General features: G+C 55.0%; 1 protein-coding gene and 1 long non-coding RNA gene across 5 annotated transcripts; both read right to left on the bottom strand.

Moving 5' to 3' along the window:
* Window positions 1–7,791: 7,791 nt before the first annotated feature.
* LOC115273908 lies at window positions 7,792–10,856 on the bottom strand. Its single transcript, XR_003901005.1, has 3 exons — window positions 10,710–10,856; window positions 8,724–8,841; window positions 7,792–8,367 (listed from the first exon to the last, which is right to left on the bottom strand). It is a non-coding gene; the product is annotated as an uncharacterized LOC115273908 (long non-coding RNA).
* Window positions 10,857–12,304: 1,448 nt separating this feature from the next.
* Window positions 12,305–15,181, bottom strand: LOC115273912. Of its 4 annotated transcripts, none has more exons than XR_003901008.1 (3): window positions 15,090–15,181; window positions 13,020–13,186; window positions 12,305–12,779 (listed from the first exon to the last, which is right to left on the bottom strand). XR_003901008.1 is itself a non-coding variant. In XM_029917241.1 (3 exons), the coding sequence occupies exons 1-3, from the start codon at window positions 13,689–13,691 to the stop codon at window positions 12,433–12,435; spliced, it is 684 nt and encodes a 227-aa protein (XP_029773101.1). In that variant the 5' UTR covers window positions 13,692–13,773; the 3' UTR covers window positions 12,305–12,432. The 4 variants fall into 4 exon arrangements, 2 of the variants coding, with proteins under 2 accessions (XP_029773101.1, XP_029773092.1); XR_003901007.1 differs by having other exon boundaries at window positions 13,020–13,293; XM_029917241.1 differs by lacking the exon at window positions 15,090–15,181 and adding an exon at window positions 13,632–13,773 and having other exon boundaries at window positions 12,305–12,782; window positions 13,020–13,293.
* Between the last annotated feature and the right edge of the window lie 8,419 nt (window positions 15,182–23,600).

Genomic DNA, 23,600 nt, shown 5'->3' on the forward strand with positions numbered 1-23,600 from the left:
CTCCCCCTCCCTCTGCTACTCTCTCCTATTCATGCTCTCTCTCTTTCTCTCTCTCTCTCCCCCTCCCTCTGCTACTCTCTCCTATTCATGCTCTCTCTCTTTCTCTCTCTCTCTCTCCCCCTCCCTCTGCTACTCTCTCCTATTCATGCTCTCTCTCTTTCTCTCTCTCTCTCTCTCCCCCTCCCTCTGCTACTCTCTCCTATTCATGCTCTCTTTCTCTTAAAAAAAAGAGAGGAAAGAAACAATCCTGTTGACACAAGAACATAAACAATTTAGCACAGTGCCTGGCAAAGAGAAAGGGCTCATAAATGTTATTATTTGATTGTTTGGTTGTAAAGAAATCGGCCTCCTCCATCATTGGAGGCCCCTTCCCGGAAGCCCTTGGAATCCTGCTCCTGAGACCAGGACTGTGGGCAGAAGGCTCCAGGTTCAAGATCGCTCCCTGCTGCTCACCGAAGAAGGAGGCTTTCCACAGAGGCCATTCTTAAAGCACTGCCTCAGGACGTGAGAAATCCCGGTGAAAACTCAGCAACTTTGGACGCTGGAAACACCCCCACAGTCCTGGCCTTAATATCCGCCTCCCGACAACTCCCGGGTGTGCTCCCTTTTATGACAGGGTGCCACTGAGCCTGCTGTTTCTTATTAGAGTGTTATTCCTTATTTGATTTCAAAATTATTTTTCATGTGTCACCTTTTTCCCGGGGCCATTTTCTCCTTCCAGTGAAATCTTGGCACTCACAACAACCCCCAGAACTAAATTAATTATAAGAGCATATTAATGTCATCTGTATAGCAATGAAATTAATTTATTCAATACATTCAAGAGGAAGTCATCAATTATAACCGGTGACTATAGCATTTTGTGTTACAGCATTTACAATTCTTACAAATTTTAATATTTCCTCTAGCAAGAATTGCCATAAATATCATCTGCTGCGCAGCCTTGATTTATGAATTATGTGTACCTTTCCGATGCCACTGGTGTTCAAATACTACACATTTTATTCTTCTCAAGTGTGCCTTCTGGAGGAGTGTTTCTCCCTCTGTGACATATAAGGACCCCCATCTTCTTAGGGATGACCGCTCCCCTCAGGGTGTGCAAACAGGCACCAGAGTTCATGCCGGGACATATACGAATTTCTTGGAAGTGCTTCCAACCCTCCTAGATTAAATTTCCCAAGACACACTATAAACCCAATGCAATGGAAATCTATCTGTACCCTCATGTCAAGATCTGAATATTGCACAGGGCCCCATGTGGCCCAGTCTCAAACTGAATGAGGCATTGAAAGAAATTGTCTGTTTTTTAATTGTGCCCTTGAAAGGCCATTGGAGAAGAGCCACTATCCACAGTAATTTTTGTTAAACTTCTCTTCCTTCTGGATTCTTCCAAGTCAACCGCACAACCCACAACTAACCAGAAATCCTCTCTGAACTGTTCCCCAAAACTCCCCAAGAGAAGATAGTTGACATACATCTGAAAAATAACGTGTATGCCAACTATATAAGAAACACCCACAGAGCAATAAGAAAAAGGCAGGCGTCTCCACAGTACAAAGGGTAACATGTTAGAACAGGCAATTCACAAAGGAGGAGACCCAAAGGGGCACGAGGCATGAGAGAAGGTGCCGGCTTTGTGATCCTCAGGATACACAAATGAAAACCACGGTGAAATTAAAACAGAACACACCCACTAGAATGACTGCCAAGAAAAAGGCAGAAAATGCCAAGTATCGGTGAGGATACAGAACAACTGAACTTTCACCCAGGGCTGCTTAGAGTGCGACGTGGTACCGCATGGAATGCCCTCTGACAGTGTACACCGAGCTGAACATGCGCACTCCCTATGACCCAGACAGTCCACTTCTAGGGAAACACCCAAAGGACATGAGCCCACATCTTCTCCAAAAGACACGTATTAGAATATTCGTAGCTGCTTTGCTCCTTAGAGCCCTGAACAGAAAACTACAAAATGTCCATTTAACAGAAGAATGGAATTGGGGCACCTGGGTGGGTGGCTCAGTTGGCTAAGCATCCGACTTTGGCTCAGGTCATGATCTCTCGGTTCGTGGGTTCGAGCCCGGTGTCGGGTTCTGTGCTGACCGCTCAGAGCCTGAAGCCTGTTTCAGATTCTTCCTCTCCCTCTCTCTCTGCCCCTCCCCCATTCATGTTCTGTCTCTGTCTCAAAAATAAATAAACCATAAAAATTAAAAAAAAAAAAACAGAAGAATGGAATAAGGTTGTGGGATAAAATACAGGACACCAAGTTCAATTTGAATTTCAGATAAGCAACAAACCATTTTTCAGTACAAGCATGGCTCATAGGGTAATTATTGCCCAAAATGAACTATTGTTGAACATGACACTGATGTGTCTCTCCGACGTGACGATCCATGAAAGAAGCAAGACCCAAGAGAATACAAATGCAGTGGCTCCACTTACATGACATTCAGAACCAGCCAGAACTCGTTCGTGTTGGTAAAGGTCAGGATGGGGAGGGGATGGGTCGTTCTTGGATGGGGGCACAGGAGACATTCTGGGAGCCTGGAAAGTTCTGTTTCTTGACGTGGGCACGGGTGACACAAACAAGTTGCTCTGTGAAAATTCATCAGACTGCACATCGACAACATGTGCCCTTTCATCAGTGTGAGACCCACTAATGCCAGCTGGACTTATTGTTCTGCAGAAATTCGAGTTTAACAGAAAATCCTGCATTTGACCTGACGACCCTATTCCATTCTCCCATTAATGGACATTTTGTCCATCCACACATATCATAAATGTATTTTGTACATCAGTAAGAGTTATAAAAAACCTCACAGGGCACTGCTCTCCATATGGGTCGGCCCGTCTCCCCTTAAGAAAGAAGGGGAGTGTCGGGGTACCTGGGCGTCTCTGTTGGTGGAGCATCGACTTCAGCTCAGGTTGTGATCTCACAGTCCATGATTTCAAGCCCCACATCTGGCTCGTGGCTGTCAGCATGGAGCCCGCTTTGGATCTTCTGCCCCTCTCTCTCTCTGCCCCTCCCCCACTCACACTCTCTTTCTCAAAAAAATAAATGTTAAAAAAAAGAAAGAAGAAGGGAGGGGAATGTCAGTAGGCAAAGCTAGTGTTTTGCGTGGGCTGGTGGGAGGGTCTGGGTGGGAAACAGGACTGCAAACACTCAGTAGTGGTAATTTCTGTAACACAAAAAATAAATCTTCCTGAGTCCAGAGATATAACTAACGTGTCCATCCTCTTAGGATTTAAATTAAAGTTGCCTCCTGGGGACTTTCGAACTGTCTATTTTGCAGGAGGGAGGGTGGTGATCAGTCAAGCATGTTTATTACAGCTTCTTGCCCCCCCCCCACTGCTTCCCCCACAGCCACACCTCTGTCCTCTAGGGGTGGGATGGGGGAACCCGCGGGGACCCCGACGCGGTCAAGAGCGACTCGGAGGAAGGCAGCTGTTTGTTAGAGGTGGAGACAAAGAGGTGGAGCATGAAGCTCAAAGGGCGGAAGGAAAAGGGACCCGAGACACTAGAGCCACGGACCAACAGGAGGCCCAGGAAAGGCGGTGAGGGCGAGGGTTCGTCTCCGCTCCAACGACTACTGAGCGTGGGCCCTGAGCACATGACCCACCGTCTGAGCCTCCGCTTCTCATGAGAAGTGGGGGTGACCATGGTGCCTCCCTTTCTCACCGGGTTATTGCGGGAATTGGGTGAGATAACGGGTGGCAGACTATATTTTCCGAAAGTGACTGCAATATATTTCCCGTCCCAAGGGCTCATCTGGAACCTTGCTGCTCCCCCATCAAGGAGGAGCCGAAGTCCCTTCCCCTGAACCGGAGGAGGTTGGGGTGCAGAGAACTGACGACCAGCCTGTCCAACAGAAGGCAGCAGAAGTGATGCCGTGTGACTTCCAAGGCAAGGTCGTAAATGGCAGCGATCTCCCTTCTTATTAGCAGGTGGCCTTGCCTTTGGAGCTCTGGGCCTCCATTAAAGTCCAGCTACCTGGAAACCGCCATGGCTTTGGGAAACTCGGGCCACATGGAGAAGCCACGGGTCGCTGCTCCCACAGACGGCTCTCCTGCTGAGGCGCCAGCTGACAAGCTCAACCCCCCAGAAGTGAGCAAAGATGCCTTCAGAGCCTGCCAGCCCCCAGCCATCAGAACCCCAGGTCATCAGCCCTGGAGCCGTCCCGGCTGAGGCTCCCCACAGCACGGAGCCAAGACGTGTCATTCCCACTGTACCCTTTCCAAACCTCTGACTCGTATCCATGAGCATGACGGAATGCTTGTGTTAAGCAATTCAATAATAACTGAAATACAATGTCTCCTATCAGTTAGCTTTTGCTGCATAACAAAGCATCCTACAATGTGGTTAAAGCAGCACGTGTCTATTTAGCGCATGATTTCGTGGGTCAGCTGCGCAGTTCTCGCGTTTGAGCGGATTCCGCTGATCCCGCCCGGGCTCTCTCCTGTGTCTGTGGTCAGCGTCAAATGAGGAACAGATGCAATTGGGCCGTGGGTCTCTGGTTTTCCAGAAAGCTGGCCGGGCTCTTTCACAAAGGAACAGAGTTCCAAGAGCAGCAAGAGAGGACCAGTCCCACTGTGCATGCTCCTCAAGCCCCCGCTTACGACACATTTGCTAACATCCCATCAGCCAAAGCAAGTCACGTGGCCATGCCAGAGGCAGGATGGGAGGGCCCCCCAACTAACAGGTCAAGGAGGTGTGCATGGGGGAGGGGAGGCGCCCGCGGCCACTTTTGTAGTCTACCCCATTCTGGCATAGAGGAAGCTTCCAGCAAGTGTTGGCTGCCCACATGACATAAGGGCCTCAGAGGCGCAGCTGGGGATGAGGCAAGAGAGACAGGCATCTGTGACTCCCCAGGGACAGAAAGTGTAACAGAAGGGGACAAAGCTTGAGAGTCAGATGCCCAAGTGTAGTTCCAGCCACGAGCCCCTGGGAGGCCCCTTGCTAATTCTGTGTCCCCATCTTTCACGAGGTTCGGACCATCCATGTCTCTGAGCTGCAGTGAGAATGGATGCGGACAGGTGCCAGGCATGGAGGAGCCCAGCCGGAGAAGCAGCGACGCAGCTGTACGCCAGCCCCAGGTGGCTGGCGGTGGTCTTTTCCGTGCCCACAGAGCAACGGTGGCCGGCCAAGACAGAGCTAGCTGGCATGGCTCTCCGGCTAAAGCCTTGACAGATGCTTCCTCCCTGAAATCCCGGTCATCACACCGCAGAAGACTGGCCCAGCTGCTCCCTGAGAAGGGACTGGCGCTGTGCCAACCTGAGGGCCAGCCTGCGCAGAGTGCCGTCGCTCAGGTTCCGCACCTGGCCGGCCCGGCAGGTCCAGGGTGCCGGGCTTTTGAACGCATTTCTCAAGGGCTCGTGCTGGTGGCGCTGGCCAGTGTGTCCTGCAGTGGGGCAGAGCTGGGGCGCCAGCCCAGCAGGCGGTGTCAGACATGGTGGGCTTGCCGCGGGCCGCAGCCTGGAATTCAAAGACACGCACACCACACACACATACTCACTCACCAGCCCCCTTACCAAAGGGCAAGCCATGATGTCACTCGCATGCCACTATGCCGTCCACTCTGGGTTTGCTCCCTGCCCATCGCCAGTCATCACAAAGTTTTGTGAATGACGTGGGAATGGGACATCCAGACCCCCTGCCCTTGAACATGGAAATTCATCTTGTGGACATTAAGGGGTCAGTGAAGTAACGTGAGCCTCAGTGAGACAGCTGGGCGGGCATATGGGGCTCACCAGCATCGCCCTGGGGGCGGCGTGGAGCAAGGACCAGTCCAGAGATTGGCAGGGGAGCTGCTGGGGGGAGGGAAGGGGGAAGAAGGGACCCTTCCAGGGTGGCATCAGCATCCTGATGGGGTGTGGGCATGGGGACGGACAACGGAGGAGCTGGGGCAAGACAGCTTACTCCAGTCAGAGGGCGCGGAGAGGGCACGGGTCTGGGGAAGGTGCTGGGCTCAGTTTGGGACAGTTGGTGTGGTCTGAGGGGTCGTTCAGCATCGGGGGCTCATCATCCTGTTTCCTTCGCTGTGCTGCGGATACTCAGGACCCTTCTTCCTCCTGCAAAGGACAGACAGGCTCCGCTTCCTACCCCTACAGCTAAGGCCGTGGGGAGCGGTCAGTGGGAAATGAGAAGGGAGGTCAAGAAGGCCTGGGCTAGAGGGTCAGGTGGCCACGTCGGCACCCGGGCAGGGACAGGGTCTGCCTCTGAGGGCTCCCTCTGCCCGAGGGAGGGAGCCCCAGTGCACAGGCCGTTTCCCCCATCCCCCAGAGGCAGCTGTCTTCCCAGGCATCTGCCCCTCCGGGCCTACACCCCTGGTGCCTCCGGCGGTGATTCGCCATCGCTCACCACTGACCAGGAGACCCTCCGCCCAAGTCATGCCTCATCCCTCCCACAGTGACCGGCTTGGACCCTCAGGCCATGCGAACACGTCCACACCCCGTCCCCACAGATGGTGAGCGCAGTGCTGAGCTGAGAGAGGTTATTTTGGAAACTTATTTGCAAGGTAGATTTCTTGTAAATGCTGCAAAGCCCAGCACATTCTGTAGATATTTTTTCAAGGCATAAAGCAACCGTCGACGCTGAGGGCATGTTCGCGGCAGCATTTTCTTCACCTCGTGCCTGTACGTGTTCAGACTCTGCAGTCACTCTAGCCACAACCGTCACCAGCTCAGGAACCTCCGCTGGGCACCCACGGGGCAGCAGGCATGGGGGGGCCCTGGCGGCCAGCACGCCGGAAGTGACAGCCCCCCAGGCCTCGCCAAAGAGAAGGGCAGAGCCCGGACACAGACTCTCAGGACTCAGCCTCCGGTAATAGGAAGGGACATTCACCTACCTTGGGACCAACAAACCCCAGCCCTGGCTTCCCCAACATCCTGCTGTTCCTTCCCCGGACTTCCCATCTTCATGGAAAGGGTCGCCCCCTTTCCTAGCACACAGCCTGGAAGAGGGGAGAGATGCTGTCTGCACTGCTCCCTCCGTCCCCCACTGCTCCTCTTCTGTCTCCTGGACCTGGGATTCCACTCTCTTGGGCTCCTCCCCTCCAGCCCCCACCACCCCTCTGGTCTCCCACATCTATCCTCTCCTGCTCCAGGCAGCCTCTAGGTGGCAACTGGAAAAGCCTGCCTGAAGCACAGTGTATCTGGCATGCTCTCCCTCATTAACCTTCTGTGGCTCCCATTGCCTACAAAATCAAGCTCATGTCCTTCAGTCCTGCTGCTTCAGTCCTGGGCTGCACTGCTCCCTCAGGTCCTCAGACACATTGGCTGGACTTCAGCTCTCACATTTTGCCAGATGGGGCTCCCTCCCCAAGAGGCCTCTCTTCCCCCTTAGCAGCTCTGAAATGTCATCTTCCTGGCTACCTCCTCCATGAGTCCTTCCCCGGTCCTGGAGGAGACCGCCTCCTGCTTCCCCACATCCTTCCCTGGGCTCTGAAGGTGCTCACCCACTTTGGGGCACACAGCCTCTCCTGTTTGCTGTCCCCTCTGACATTTGTGAACTCCAGAGGGAAAGGGGTCTCCGGTCTTCATCTCTGGAGCCCCCTTGATCCTTCGAGGCGACACTAGCTTTCGTCACGGATCAGGCCAGAGGCTCAGTGGCCTGGCACAGAAACACCTGAGGCCTCTTAGCACTCAGGACACACCCAAGGTCTGTGTTCCCGGGGAGGCGCCATTCCACAGGCTCACGCAGGGCCCAGAGCTCCATCCAGCCTGCGGCCCCCCCTGCCCCTCGGCCCTGAGAGCCCTCTTGATAGAGATCGCACATCCAGCTTTTGGGTTTTGTTTTTATTGTGGTTAAAAAAAAATACACAGCATAAAATTCACCATGGTAACGTGCTTATGCGTACAAAACAGTAGAATTAACTACATGCACATCATTGTGTAACAGACCTTAAGAATGTTCTCACCTTGCACAACTGACATTCTGGCTACTGAGCGATAGCTCGCTTCCCCCCTCCCTGCACCCCCATCTCCAACCATGTCAGCTACTCTGAATGGGGGGGCCTGTGAAATGCAGCCCGGAGCAGGGCTGCCCTGCAGGGGAGAGCACAGATGAGGGAAGGAGGAAAGGTTTATGCCATGTTTCCTGAGCACCTACTGCGTGTGAGGCGCTGAGCCGGGCATGGCCACGCACAGCAGAGAGCCCCGGCTTGAAGCCAGGCTGACCTGGTCCAGATTCCTGGTTTCTGGCCTTGAGCAAGTTAATGAACTTGCCTGGCCTCACCACCTGAGCCCTCATGAAATGAGACAGAGCCCACCTCCAGGAGGGGCAATCACATGAGATGAGCCGTGCAGAGGGCCTGGCACACAGTAGGTCCTCAGGGGCAGGGATCACCCCTCTTCTTTGCCTTCCACAACCTGCAACAGGGAAAGCCAATCGCAAGGTGCCTGGGGCCAGTTGACAAGTGACAGGACAGGACCGCACGCACCAAGACTGCATACAGCTCCCCCTGGGGACCCCCGAGACATCCTCTGACCTCCTGGCCCCGCCTGATGAAGCATGGGGGGGGCAGGGGGCCGGGGACCCCTCCCACATCTCATGACCTCCCCCCACCGACCTCTTGCCCGCAAAGCCCTGCGGTAGCTGCCAGACTCCACCAACTCCATCCACATCCTTTGGAAGGAGCCCTCCCTGACCACACTAGACAGCACAGATGTCCCTTCTCCCTTTCTCTCAGCTCCGCTGCATTCCCCACCCCCTGTCCTGCTGCTACCACTCTGGGATGGAAGGTCCTGTTGGCTTGTCTGTCTCCCTCTGCCGGCTGTGGCTCCACGGGGCCCTGGTCAGCTTTTCACAGTCCCTGACACGGCATCTTCATGAATATCTGCTGCCTGGATGAAAAGACAAAACAGAGTGAGTGAATGAATGTTGAACCTGTCAGTCCTTGCCAAGGACCCATGCTGCCCCCGAACAAGAAGCGAGCAACCCATGTGGCATGGACAAGCTTCTCTCCTGCCCTTGGTGCCCTGGCTGTGGGAGGCCCGCCTCGGCCTGACTTCTGAGCTTCCAGACCCGCCAGGCCAGTGCCCAACAGCCTTCACCCCAGGGGCTACAGCCTTCCGCTACTGGCTGGCCCCAGCCAAGGCCAGCCATGCTTGAGCCAGGCCGCCTCTGCAGTGGGGGCTGGCAGCACGCCTGGCACCCTGGAAGCCTGTGCTGCTGCTGCTCAGGGTGGAGGGGACGGCCGACCCTGTCCACACCCACTGTGCTGGCCACAGCGGCTTCCCACCCCTGTGTTCCCTTCCCCCCAAGAAGAGCCACAAGCCCCATCTTAGGACCCTGGCTCCACAATACAATAAGTGCTAGTGGACCCTGGGATCCCGTGCCGCCCCCCAGCGGCACCTCAGGCGGGCCCCTCCAGCCTGGACGCCAAGAGTCAGCTCACTCAGACCCAGACTCCATTTCTTGGACCTTGGAGCTCCCAAGCCCTCAGGCCTCAATGCTTTTCATGACACTCTCCCTTCTCAGATTTCCTTACCACCTGTCCCCTTGGGTGTGAAGACTTCCACGCTCCCCCATCTCATGTGATCATTCCATGTTCTCCCCATCTGTTACAAAGAATTCCACGCTTCTCCCCATCTGCTGTCAAGACTTCCATACTCTCCTCATCTGGTATGAATACTTCAGTGCTCTCCCACATCTGGTGTGAACACTTCAATGCTCTCCCACATCTGGTGTGAACACTTCCATACTCTCCTCATCTGGTGTGAACACTTCCGTGCCCTCCCCATCTGGTGTGAAGATTTCCATGCTCTCCCCATCTGATGCAAAGATTTCCATGCCCTCCCCATCTGGTGTGAACACTTCCATGCTCTCCCCATCTGGTGTGAAGACTTCTACACTCTCCCCTTCCAGAGTGCACTCGCAACACTCCACCTCATTCAAAGCCTTTACCACCTCTTTGACTATCAGATGTCTACAGATCCTTCAAGAACATGCTCCAGTCTTCTCCCTCTTTGAACCAGAATGAGCTTCTCCTTGATGGGGTTCTGTTTACTTACCCAGCGCTTCCTATAGGGGCATCATTTGTCTATTCTTTGCCCCTACGGAATGAAGCAAATTATTCAAAGGAGACCCCTCTTCTCTATCGGCATCCTCCCCGCCCTCATCTGGCCAGTGGTATCACATGACTCCAGGGCTTCCCTCAGCTGATCTGCCCTCTGCCCTGGACTTTTCTGCCCAGGTCTAGCATCCTTGGCTTACTTCCTACTCTTAGCACCAGGTTTTCCTCTGCTCAGCTCCACCCCCTGGGCTGCCTTCTCCTTTCTGGATTTTGGGTGGGCCCTGCATCCTGCCTTCTCTTATCACATCCCCACTCCCAGTGTGCAGTTTGCCTTCAGACCTCCTGTCCTGTCGGGGGCCCTCGATTCCCGCACATCAGGGTGAGAGTCAGCCCTTCACATGGGACAGGTGCCACTGTTTCCTGGACAATGTCATTTACTCACAGTTCCTTCTCCCGTCCTTACCATGGTTTCCTTGTGGATGGAGATATTTTGTTCCTCTTTGTGGCCAAATGATATTCCATTGTATGAACAGACCACTTTTTATTTACCCATCGTCAGTCGGTGACTATTGGGATTGTTTCTACTTTCAGCTCTAGGGAATAATGTCACTGTGTATGCATGTGTGTCACTATGTGTGTGGACACATGCTCTCAGTTGTCTGCGATACATACTTAGCTGAGGATGGTGGGTCTTACCGTGACTCAGTTCAGTTGTTTGAGGAGCTGCCACGCAGAGACCTTCTTCCCTCTCTGCAGTACTTGAACCTGAGAAGTTATGCCCTCATTGCTGCTGGCAGCCACCTATTGCTCCTGCCAGAGCCTGAGACACCAGCCAGCTTGGGAAGCAAAACAGTGAGAGAGAGAAATCAAGTCCTGATGCTGTTGAACTGGCCAATCCAAGGCCATTTCAGTAAGTCATACTTGCCTTATTCATTTCTTTCTTCATGGGCTCCTTCACTTTATTTAAGCCAGTCTGAGCTGAGGTTTTCAGTACTTGAAATGAAAAGTCTTAACTGATCCAGCCTCACTCTCTGTGCTGATATCCAGGTCTGGACTCATTGTCAAAAACAGAGCCCACGGGGCGCCCAGTCTCTGCAGGCAGCCAAGGCTTCGATGACGTAGGGTGACCACGGTCACTGTGCTGGTGTGGGGCGGTGGGCAGCCGGGTCAGGCGCTTCCCTTCTCGGCACTCATAGCTGGACTCGCCCCTCAGGGAACAGCGAGTCCCGTCTGCCTCCACATCACGCACCCTTTTCACTGCCAACCTCTCCTCTGTCCATGCGGGGCTCACACCCATTCATGGACATGGCCCAACACCTCCCCGCCCTCTCCGCACCTGAAGCCAGTGGCCCAGGCCTCTCTGTAGAGCCCTGTGCCCCTTGGTGGGCTCCATGACTCTGCCCAGATGGAATTCACAGATTCCAAAACTTCTAAATCAAGTCTGCTAGAAGACTACTGGAAATGGCTCCATTGGAGACGGAATGGTTGCCAACATTCAGGCGTTGCCTTGGGCACCGTTTTCCTTTCTCCTTATACACACAGCCAGGCTGAGCAGCCAGGACAGGCACAGGCTGAGCCTTGCCTAGGAGGACCTTGACCCTCGCTCGCAGGGCCTCTTCGGACTCAGGAGGGCAGGACTGTGCCTGCCTGGGAAACGCTGGGCCAGAGCTGCACTGGCGGGTCCCCGGGTCATGCCCACGGGCATGGAGGGTCAGAGCAGCGGTGTGCAAACACTCCTAAGAAGGGCACAGTAACACCTCTGGGGGTGGGAGGGGGCGTTTTCTCCGCGGATCGGCAAGCCTGTGAGGAACACGGGGACAGGTGTGCTTCAGCGGCTGGAAAACCCCGGGGTGCGGGCTCCACCCACGCGGGGCGCCCACAGCGAGCTGTCAGAGTCTCTCACGGCTGGGAACTTGCCAGCACACTTCACTTCACGCTCCCAGTGCGCAATCAGCATTGGCAACTGTTGCCTTGGGCTCATTAAACTTATTAATAAGATGTGACGGACGGCATGCCAGCTCCCTGCCAGCTTTTACGGATCTCCCGGGGCACTGAGGGAGCTGGGCTCTGCCAGCCCGGGCACGGGTCTGTGACAACGCTGGCCATCTGAGCTGGTGGAGGACGGGGAGCCGGCCCGCGCCCCAGCTGCCAGCGCCTCCCTCAGCCAGGCGCTCCCTGGGGAGTGAGTGGAGGCTCCTTTGGCCCCAGACGCCTGGAAGGAAGGATCATCCTCACAACAGGCTTCCTGTTAGACTGCCCAGCACGCACAGCAGTGCAGGAACTGAGGCCAAATGATCCTTTAATTTTCCTCCAAAATATCCCGTTGGACCACGTCAGCCCTTGGATGGGCCGAAGGCGCTTCCTTCCCTCCCTCCTCCCGGCCATTGTCCTGTCCTTCTCCTGACCCCTCTGCTGCCCCTCAGAATCGCACGTGTTCCTCACCCCTGGCCCAGGTCATAATCTCAGTCCCCCGGGGTCTGCCCCACCCCGTGACGGGAAGAGCAGGGAGAAAGCCGGGGTCCTGACACACGGAGGCCAGCGTTCCATCCGGGTCCAGCCTCAGGAGGAAGCACCCACCCAGCAAAGCCGCCTCTTCTGCTCGCTCAGGAAGGTGCGGTGAGCCGGGGCTCTTCGCTCTCCCCTCCTGGGAGCCGCACGTGCCAAAGGCCAGGACTGCACTCCGTGCAGTGACACACACGTTTGCTGGGTGTTCATCGCTGGGTTTAGTCGTTTCTCCAGAGCCCAGTTCCTGGGCCCTTCCCAGGGCTGCTGTAGGCAGGAGAGGAGAGTTGCACAGGCCTTGGGTCGACTCTATCTGGTACAATGATCACCCCATTCTTCAGAGCAGAAAACTGAGGCTCTGAGAAGGGAGGCAAGCTAAACTGAGATCTGACCCCAGCTCTAAGGAGCTCCCGCTGGGCCTCTGAAGCCCTCCCAGTCCTGGGTCATGGGGACTGCACGAAACACACGGGCCACAAATGTCATTTCCCATTTCCCATCATGCACCTTGGTTCCTCCCCAGCCGCATGCAGGATGATTGTCCTGGGGGCTCAGGGTCGAAGCGGGGTCTGCAGAGCCCTGTCCTTGACAGCTCCAAACACAGATGCTTTTGTGCCATGACCTGCCATCTTCCCGCGACTTGACCACGTGTGCTTCCCACATCCGATTGTTCACTGTCACAACATTCGTGTTTCTCTAGGCGCGCTCGTGCAAACACCTTCCCGGGGGCTGCCGGCCTCTGCCACTCTTCCGAGCCTCTGGCCCCTTGGGCCACGACGGCCTGGCGGAGGCACAAGGCAGTGGCACGCTGGTGCCTCCCCATGGCTGGCGGGGCCCCTGGGCTGCTCAAAACCCTCATGAAGGAGTTTGTGCAGGTCCCACAGTGACCGTGCTGAGTGTGGTCTGAGGCCACCCTGGAATGACCCCTGCCACCCCCCAGTCCAGCTCCCGGCTGAGCCTGCTGTGGCCACGCGGACTGTGGTGGATCCAGAGCAGCAGGAAGGAGAGTCCCCCCGCCTGCCCCACCCCTGCAGCTCCAAGACTCAGGAAGGCTCCCAGCACGGCCCAGTGCAGGGGAGGAGCCGTCCCAGTCTCTGACCACCTCCCCCCAGCGACAACCTGTCCCAAACAGACGGCCAGGAGAGGCAACAGGGAGCTCGTGCTGAGAGGCCTCCTCATGTCTTGTGGCCTCTGACCCTCCGTGTCCTCCTCTGTGAGGTTAGGACAGTGGCACTGCCGTGAGGATTAAACCCGAGGAGTGTAATCACTGCGTGGCGCGTGGCAGGAGGCCAGGGCCCCTTAAACGTGGTCACCGTGAGATCAGAGCTGTGAGCACCGGGTAGGGCTCACCCGCCGCCTTCGTGAACGCTGGATTCATGTAGCTAAAATCGGCTTGCTGCTCAGGGGTGTCTGGGCGGCCCGGTCGGGTAAGCATCAGATTCCTGGTTTTGGCTCAGGTCGTGTTCACACAGTTTGTGAGATCAAGCCCTGCGTCGGGCTCTGTGCTGACAGCACGGAGCCTGTTTGGGATTCTCTGTCTCCCTCTGTCTGGTCTGCTCCTCCCCCACTCAAACTCTGTCCTTCTCTCAAATAAACTTTAAAAAAAAATTTTTTAATGTTTTATTTATTTCGGGGAGAGGCAGAGTACAAGTGGGGGAGGGACAAAGAGAGAAGGAGACACAGAATCACAAGCAGGCTCCAGGCTCTGAGCTATCAGCACAGAGCCCAACACGGAGCTGGAACCCATGAACCATGAGATCATGACCTGAGCCAAAGTTGGATGCTTAATCAACTGAGCCTCCCAGGTTCCCCAAAATAATCTTTTCAGTAAGTGTCTGCAGGAAGCTGGATCAGGTAAGAAAACCACAGCTCTGTGTGATAGATGTTCCCAGAGCAGCACCCTCTAGGGCACACGCACCCCTCTCCTGACCCGGGTCTCTGTGGCTTCGAGCTGACTTCAGATGGCGGCACGTGATTAAGTGCATTAGTGTAAACTTCGGGTGAAGGCAAATGCCCTTCACCACACTCAGCTCTGTCTCATTTCCCATCCCAAGGGCACTACCGTAAAACCCGGGGGGCAGAGGGGGAAACTGAGGTAGCCTCTGTGGCATCTCAGGATAACCAGAGGCCCAGGGTGTGGCCCAGGGAAGGTGGGGAAGCTCACCCTGGACCAGAGACGACAGAGCCGCCCAAATGCCCTCCAGCTGCAAAGCCTGGACTAAAAAGTCGGGCCCCGCCTGGAGGCCCCTCACCCAGGCTGCTAGAGTCGGCACAAAGGGGCTACACGGAGTCCCCTGCTGTCCCGCACCCTCCTTCTGCCACCGCCTGCCCGCCCCAGCCCCAGTCACCGCCAAGGGACAGGTCTCTGGTGAGTCGGCACAGGCACAGCGAGCACCTGAGCACAGCAGGCTCAGGTGATGCCATGAGAAGCGGCTGATGTCAGCAGGTGACTGGCCTGCCTCCCAGGGGCTACTTGGAAGGATCCAGAGTCCCCCCCCATCCCAGTGAAGCCAGGGGACCAGGCCCTGCCCCCCGCCGGGGCCTGGAAGACAAGGAAGGCCAGGTGCCGTGCTCTACCTGGCCAGGTGGGCCATTGACACTGAACGAGCAGCACGCAGGACTGGCCAGCAGCAAGGATTTCCTCCTGGGTCAAACCCACAGGCCGGCCAGGCCCTGCAGGTCTGACTCCGCAGTCACGCCTCACAGGTCCCCATGTCACAGCCTCTGACATCACCGAGTCACACTATTATCACATCACAGAGTCAGCTTTGGTGCCTCTGGAGTTTCCTGGGTCCAGGTAACAGCTGTTGAGAGAAAATATTCTCCAGAAAGCCCTATATGCCAGGCTACCCCCCAGGATCCCCGCTGCCACAGAGATAAACATCCCTGGCCCCTCGAGGGGGACACGTGCTTTGACCACAGACTACGGATCCCCCCACAGGCTGCCAGCGTGGAAGGTTCATGGGACTCCCTTTGGGGTTCGACTTTAAGCAGAGCTGGAAATTTTTATAGATCTATTTTGAGCATCAATTTGGGAAGAAATTCCTCGTCAACAGATAAGTGAGCACAGCCAGGTCCGGAAACAAGAAGACTCCCGTCTCTGTGCCTTCCTCAGACTGTCCCACGGGGCAGAGCAAGTGTCTCCATACCCACAGACCTCTGCTTCCGGGGATCATTTCCTCTCAAACAAGACAACCGAAAAATCCAATGGGCCCCTCCACCCCAAGCCATGGGCCACAAGGGAGGGCCACTGCTCACTGCGAGAATGCTTTCCTAATGACCTGTCAAAAACCAGCCTCCAGGAGAGGACTAGTGGCCAGTCCCCTGCTCTGACTTCCTGGCCACCCCCCTCCAGGACTATAATCCCACACATCAGTCACCTCCAACTATCAGAACAGGCTCATTTCATGAAGGGAAAACACCCCCAAAGAAAGCAGGTAGCCCAGGGCTGTAAGACCCAGGCCATGACTGTCAACAGTTAGATAGAAACCAAAACGGCAGCTCCAACTGGAGGCTCAGCTGGGAGCAGCAAGAGGAATATCAAAAACAGCTCTCTTTGGGGTGTTTGAGTGGCTCAGTTGGTTAAGCATCTGACTTTGGCTCAGGTCATGATCTTGTGGGTTTGTAGGTTCGAGCGCCGTCGGGCTCTGTGCGGACAGCTCAGAGCCTGGAGCCTGCTTCGGATTCTGTGTCTCCTTTTTCTCTGCCCCACCCCCGATCATGCTCAATCTCTCTCTCTCAAGTACAAACACTTTTAAAAAATTAAGGGGCACGTGGGTGGCTGAGTCAGTTAAGCGTCTGACTTTGGCTCAGGTCATGATCTCATGGTTCCTGGGTTCGAGCCCTGTGTCAGGCTCTGTGCTAACAGCTCAGAGCCCGGAGCCTGCTTTGTGGATTCTGTTTCCCTCTCTCTCTCTCTGCCCCTCCCCCACTTGTTCTCTCTCTCTCAAAAATAAATTTAAAAAACATTAAAAAAAATTTTAAGTAAAAGTAAATAAAATAAAACAACTGTCTTTAAGGTGAGAAAAAACTTAATGTTCAGACACCAACAGGGCCACTTGGACTTGTTCTCCAAAGCCTGGCACAGCATGCCGCCTGGATCATTGAAAGTGACCGTGTGATGGTGGCAGTCAGGCCAGGAAGGCAGCCCAGTCGGACGCACACAGTATAAGAATAACTTACACCTACCGAGTAGGTGCAACGGGCAGAGCAATAGGCTACACTCGGTGAGCGTCTCAGGTGCGCAGATCTTTCACAGCAAGTACCTAACCTTGACTGTGGCCTCATCCTGACCCCCAGTCCAGAGATTCAGTGCTCCCCCTGGCTAATCCCAGCACCTGTGGCCTCGCTTTCGGGCGCTTGCTCGCCGCTCTTCCACCTGGGACACCTGCGAAAGACGCACCCAAACTACCCGAGTCTCCTCATCCTGTCTCCGAACCTGCCTCCTCATGTGAACTTGGGGGGACAGGCCCCATAGAGCTGTTTTCCAGGTTAAATGACAGATATTAAGAACTTGCCACAGTCAATTATATCTCAATAAAACTGGGGGATAGAGAAAGATCAAACGCAAAAAAAAAATTTTTTAAGAGAACTTTCCAAGAACTAGACACTCTTCCAAGGTCTTTGGTGCCATATTTCATTTACTCCCTCCAACAGCTCTACACAGAAGATACTAATTTCAACCCATTTTCCAGGTAGGAAAACCTAGGTTCAGATAAGTCCTGTGACATCCCAAAAGCACACTCCGGGTCAGTGTGTAGCCATCACATGACCACTGGCCCAGGACCACCTAAGAGGGGTGCTCTCATGATTACCTAATTAATCCTCATAACCTTAAGGAGACCGGATGCATGGAGTTGTGCCCCCAAGTCACGGCCAAGCCCAAGTCACGGCCAAGTGTAGCTCAAACCTCCCCAGAGCCAGCAGGACAGGCTCCCCCAGGCCCCTCCCCAGGAGCTGCCGTCAACATCCATGGACCAACACCTCGCATGGAGCTCAGGGACCCTCCGTTGACACTCAGGCTGCCAGACTGTCAGCTCCAGACAGGGGAGGGTCAGGCCTGGGCCAGGCATGTCCTGTCGGCACCTCCTCCAGAATTAAGCAGAACAGAGTGACAGCCCCACGTGTGTCCTGGGTGTGTAGGAGTGGGGTCTCATGGGGTATCAATCTTCTCAGAAAACAAACCCCCTGGACTCCATTGCTCTGAATCCAGACCTCAGCAACTCCAGGGACCCTTGGAGGGGGACGAGCAGGGGGGCGGGGGGGCAGGGAGCACATACCACCAGGAACAGAGGGAGAGGGCAGCCCCTGGCTGTTGGCAGGACAGGAGCCCAGACAGCAGACTTCTCCGGAAGATAAGGACAATCCTAACCGCAGTGTTGCCCCAAGATGTCCCCAGACTTTCCAGACTCACTCAGTCCACAAAGGTTCATTCTGTCCAGAAGCTGAGGACTCTGCTGTTAAAGACACCAACAAGGTCCTACCCTCTGGACGGAACCTTCTAGATAGACAAGAACCAGGAAACCAAGCACAGTTACCAGCTGTGATAAGCGCTCTGCAGGTGTGCTGGGAAGGAAAGAACCGGGAAGGTTCTCCGGAAAAGACCGCCCTGAGAACATGCCATGTGTGCCAGGGTCTGCACAGAGAGGGGCCAGGGCTGCGGCCACTCCAACCACAGAACAGGGGGTGCCAGGGCTTGAGGTGAGATTCCAGCAGAGTCTGAGGGGTTGGCACCTGCTCCAGGCGCCGGTCCCAGCCCTTTGCAGGTGATGGGTTGGGTTTCTCTCTGCAACTCTGCAGTGGGGCTCCTACAGTGGTTTGCCGCTGGGGAAACTGAGGCACCGAGCAGTTCGTGACTTGGCCAAGGTCATGCAACTAGAAGCGGTGGGATAAAGATTTGAACCTCAGTGATCTGGTTTCTCCAGTGGTGCCAGGCCCGATCCCCACGCAGGGACACTCGGCCCAGGAATGGCCCAGCTGGCCATTTACCTCCGCACTGAAGCCAACCCGGGCCGCCCGGAGCAGGGAGTAAGTCTGCAGACAGACACTTTCCTGCCCTCCTCTGACCTTGAGCATCCCCTCGGAAGATACCCAGAAACCTGGCTGAGGCTGAGCTCTCTGCAGTGATGTGCGTGTGCCAGACACACGGACCTTTGTCGCCCGGTCTGTCTGTCCCGGCTCCTCTGTGCTCGGCCTGCCGGGGGCTGCACAGGACAGAAGGCAGACCTCCACACAGCAGCTCCTGACCAGGACACTCACAGGTCCCTGTGCCTCTCTGGGCCGGGCAGAAACCCAAGGGCTCTGTGTCGCCGCAGAGCCCTAGAAAGGAAAAGTAGGCACCCCTGTAAAATGACCAGAAGGACTTCTGCTCACAGTGTGCTGACACTCACTGCCCTGAGTTCTGGAATTTACTCCTTCCAGGTCTCCAGGCCTTGGCACACTTCTCGTCTCTTTCCCTGCCAGCTAATCCTTCCAAGTCTCTTTTGCCGCCTCCCCAGCCCTGCCCCTTACTTGTTGGGGTTCCCTCGGATCCCTCCTTGACCCCCTGCTGAGTCTGCCCTGGCTCTGGGCAGACTCCCTGCGGCGTCTGGGCTTCCGGAGCCCTGCTGTCTCGAGCTCCGACCCCACGTGTCCCACAGCTGGCAGCCTTGCCGTGGACCTGACAACTGCGGGGTCTCTCCAGGCCTCCTCTGAGGCCCTCAGACCCTCCCCTGCCAACACCCCGAGATTTCTCCCTCTGCCTCCTTGTCTCAGTCCCCAAAAGCAGGCCAGAAAAGGAGGCGGCGCCTTGGCAAAGCCTTAGGTGCAAAAGCCAAGGACGGCCTGAGCGCCTCCACCCCTGAGGACCTTGCACTTGCCGGGCCACCTGGGCTGTGTGACCCAGGGTGGCCCCGGAACCTTCCATCGGTCCTCACTGTGAGCTCTCATTATGCAGCAGTAAGCACCCAGGTTGGCACACTCTTATCCAAACACCCACACGCACCCGTGCCCGGGACGCAGACCATATGAGCCACGGGGTCTCACGCCCTGCGCCCCTCGTGCTGAGGCCCGAGGCTGTAGGTGCAGGTCCAGTCTGGGGTCTCAGATGCTGCCAGGCTCCTGGTACCAATGGATACACTGCCTCCTCTCGAATCTGTCTCTTCTCGAACCTCCTCCCTGGCTCTCCTAGAATCGTCTCCCAGCACCCGAACTGTGAGCACAAGCCCACACCTGCCTACATTTACCTCCTGCAAATTCTTCCTGAATCAGCTGACACCCAAGTGAAGGAATAGAAAGATGTAAATAAGATGATTTAGGTCACTGCCTCCGCCGTCCTTACACACTAAGATTCTGTCTTTATAAATCTGTGTATCTACGTATTTCTTATAGAGAAATGTTTGTAGATATCTAGGTAGCTGGAGGGATGGATGGGTAGGTAGATAGATGATAGAAAGATAGATAGATCAATCTCACTTAACCCCACAGATGTTTTCTGGGAAAGTCATCAGTCAATTTTTTTTTTCCTAAATCAAACCACATTTTAAATTCATCTGGAAAGCGAGACTTCTGTAAGGCAAACACACACACTCTGCTCTAACAGCTACTCACATGGAGGTTTCCGACACTGGATGGGCGTGGAGGGAGACGCGACTGCAACACATTTCAGTTCCCCACACTGAACTCACTGCCGGAGCCTTCACACTATCCACTTTGCTGCCCAAATAGAGTTAAGACAAAATTTAAAGACTATCTCTTTGTATTGTATTGTATTGTATTGTATTGTATTGTATTGTATTGTATTGTATTGTATGTATGTATGTATGTATTTATTGAGAGAGAGAACAGGAGCCGGGGAGAAAGGCAGAAGGAGAGAGAGGGGGGTGCCTGGGTGGCTGAGTCAATTAAGCGTCCGAGTCTTGATTTCAGCTCAGGTTATGATCCCAGGGTGGTGAGTTTGAGCCCCGAATCGGACTCTGTGCTGACCATGTGGAGCCTGCTTAGGATTATCTCTCTCCCTTTCTCTGTCCCTCCTCTGTTTGTGTTCTCTCTCTCTCTCAAAATAAATAAACTTAAAAAAAAAAAAAAGGAGAGAGAGACAAAGAGAAAGAGAAAGAGAAAGAGAGAGAGAGAGAGAGAGAGAGAGAGAGAGAGAGAGAAAGAATCCCAAGCAGACTCCACACCCAGTGCCCAACATGGGGCTCGATCCCACGATCCGAGGATCATGACCTGAGCCGAAATCTAGAGTCAGACGCTCAACCAGACTGAGCCCCCCAGGCGCCCCCAGCGACTTTCTCTTCAAAGGGAAGTTAGTTTTCCCCTGGCCACCACCTCACTCGCTGACAGCCGCTTTAATCTGTGGCTTTGCCCCCACACCCGCTGTCAGGGTCTCACGCCACCCCCACCCCAGGGACCGACAGCACCCTGGCACCTGTCTTCCCCTGGAGGCAAAACCACCTCGAAGCTCCTATTTGCAATGAGAAGCTCATACACTCTCATTTTTATCTTTTACAACAGCCTCCTGCCCTACGCAAGCACCCTCCAGCCACACATGCAGGTTTAGCGGGGCAGGAGGGAGACCTTCTCAATGCCCAGCCCACCGGGATGGTTCCTCAGGCTTCAAACTCTGTGCCCACTCCAGGGACCCACTGAGGCGGGGCGGGGCGGGGCAGCGGAGGCCCACAGGCCACCTGCCCAGCTGGGACTGGCCATCACAGGAGCCCCCAGGCCAACAGGACCCCTCTCCCCACTGCATCCCTGGCTAGGATCCAAGGCCCCGCGAGTGCTCTGTGGCCTGGAGAGAGCAGGCCGGCCGCCGGGCCACCCACCCAGCTCACACCCACTGCCCCCCGCAGCCCCAGGGAGGAAAACGGGATCCTGTTCCCTGTGCTTCTGAGCTCTGCTGAGACCACAAATTATCCGAGAGGAGCTGAGGACAGCGGAAGGAATCTCACCCGGCGGCCGAGGGGAGAGGCAGGGAGCAGGCCTTGGATCCCATGGTGTCCTCCCACCTGGCTCCCGGGGTCCCCTGCTGTCGTCCCAGGGTCCCCCCAGCTGCACTGCCAAACTGAACACAGTTGGAGCCAGCCCTGAGCCAGCAAAGGGAACACCCAGACTCCCAACGCTACAGCGCAGGCTGCTGAAGGTGCCTGGACTCCGGGAACCCGCTCCACCACGAGTGCGTGAGCCCAGAGCACTCTGGGAGCTGGGGGTCCCTGGGGGCAGTACGACTCCAGCAGCAGGTGGGCCTCACCAACCTCACTCCTCAGGTGAGGTTTCTCGGGCTCCCATCCCCCAGAGTTCAGCAGGGACCTCCCCCTCCCTGGCTCACTCCCGACCCCCCAGTCCTGGCATCTTCTGGAAGCCAAGGCAGGAAGGATGGAGACAGGAGGTAGCTAAGACAGGAGGCAAAGGCTCAGAGAAAGCTCTCATAGGTGAGACAGAAGGGAGGTGGGAAGGAATTAGGACTTCAGGGCACCAACATGTCATTTCATGCTCACTGTGTTCCTTCCTGGTAGCTGTTATTATGCCCATTTCTCAGGTGCAGTGACTGAGGCTCCTACGTGTCCCAGGTCCCAGGCCCTGGAGCACAAAGCTTCTAGGTAGCGTGTAAGAGCTAGAAGAAACAGCACGTTCTTTGGGAGTGGAGCATTTCACCCATTTTATGAAGGCAGTATGGCCCCACCAGGTTCATGATGTTGACAAGCAGGTGGTCGGCGGGCAGGGCGGTGCTGTGTCCCTCCGGGTCCTCCCCGACACAGGCCCCCATGGGCTCGAACACGGGGCGGCCCACCCATTCCCCACACCGAGCAGCCTGAAAAGGCCCAGTGCTCAGCTTTCCTTTTAAAAGCTCAGCTAATTAGAAGCATATTTTCTTTTCTCAAGGGGAGGCAGCTGTCGGATAAAACATCAGAAGTGTAAACTCTGGTGGTGAATGAATCATCATGTTGCTTTTTATTAATTTTTTTTTATGGTGAAGTTTTTATGGCTTTCTAAAATCACATAGAAGAATAAGGCTCATCTCTCTCATCATTACCCACGACTGTTTACGGTCAAGTTCAAAAGGCCAAGGCTTTGCGGAAACCACCTCCAGGGGGGTTGGAGGCCGATGCTGATAACGAGGCTCCATGGGCCCCCCCAGGGCACCGAGGACATCTGCCCCGGCACGGGCACACGCGGCCAGTGGGCAGCACCGGGGACGTCAGACCCTCCGGCGGTGTGTGGCAGGTGTCCGATGAGCCCATTAACTAATTCTACTAAAATCTTCGGTTTGACTGAGGAAATTAAAATAATTGACCTACGGTGGCCCATTAATAAGATGGATATGATCTAGCCATAAACTTAATGATTGGGATAATGGGAAAGTATTCCCCTTCTATCACTAAGTAAAAAAAGCAAATGATAAAATAGTGCAGAGATCAGGATGCCAGTTGTATCTTCAAAATATAACCTATACATACATAAATGTCTGGAAATAATATGAAAGGAGATGTGCAGAAGCTGACGGCAGGTGTCTCTGAATGGTGGGTCATGAACAGTTTGTCACTTCTTCTTTTTTTAAATATGTTTTTAATGTTTATTTATTTTTGAGAGAGAGAGAACGAGAGCGTGAGCAGGGGAGGGGCAGAGAGAGAGGGAGACACGGAATCGGAAGCAGGCTCCAGGCTCTGAGCTGTCAGCACAGAGCCCGATGCAGGGCTTGAACCCACAAACCATGAGATCATGACCTGAGCTGATGTCGGACGCTCAACTGACTGAGCCACCCAGGTGCCCCGGTTTCTCATTTCTTCTTTATCTTTCTCTGTATGTGCTGGTTTTCAGTAATGAGACAGTGTTACCTCCAAAATTAGGGAGAAAACTGGTCTCGTAACAACAAGACAAAATATCATAAAGTAAGTGACTGCTTGACTTCCTCGCATGGAAGGTGGACGTGGCTTGCCAGCTTCCTTCTCGAAGGTAGTCCTGGGAGTTGATCCCGGAGATTCCTCACAGATCCCCTGGGGAATCCCCTGGGAGGGGCGGGGAGGGCACCTCCCATCAGCGCCCCCAGCCCGCTTCTACCAGGCAGCTCTGCTCTGCTCGGTCCAGCATCAACCTCACCCCACTGACGCA

Source organism: Suricata suricatta, chromosome 2 (genome assembly GCF_006229205.1).
Source record: "Suricata suricatta isolate VVHF042 chromosome 2, meerkat_22Aug2017_6uvM2_HiC, whole genome shotgun sequence".
Lineage (NCBI taxonomy): Eukaryota > Metazoa > Chordata > Mammalia > Carnivora > Herpestidae > Suricata > Suricata suricatta.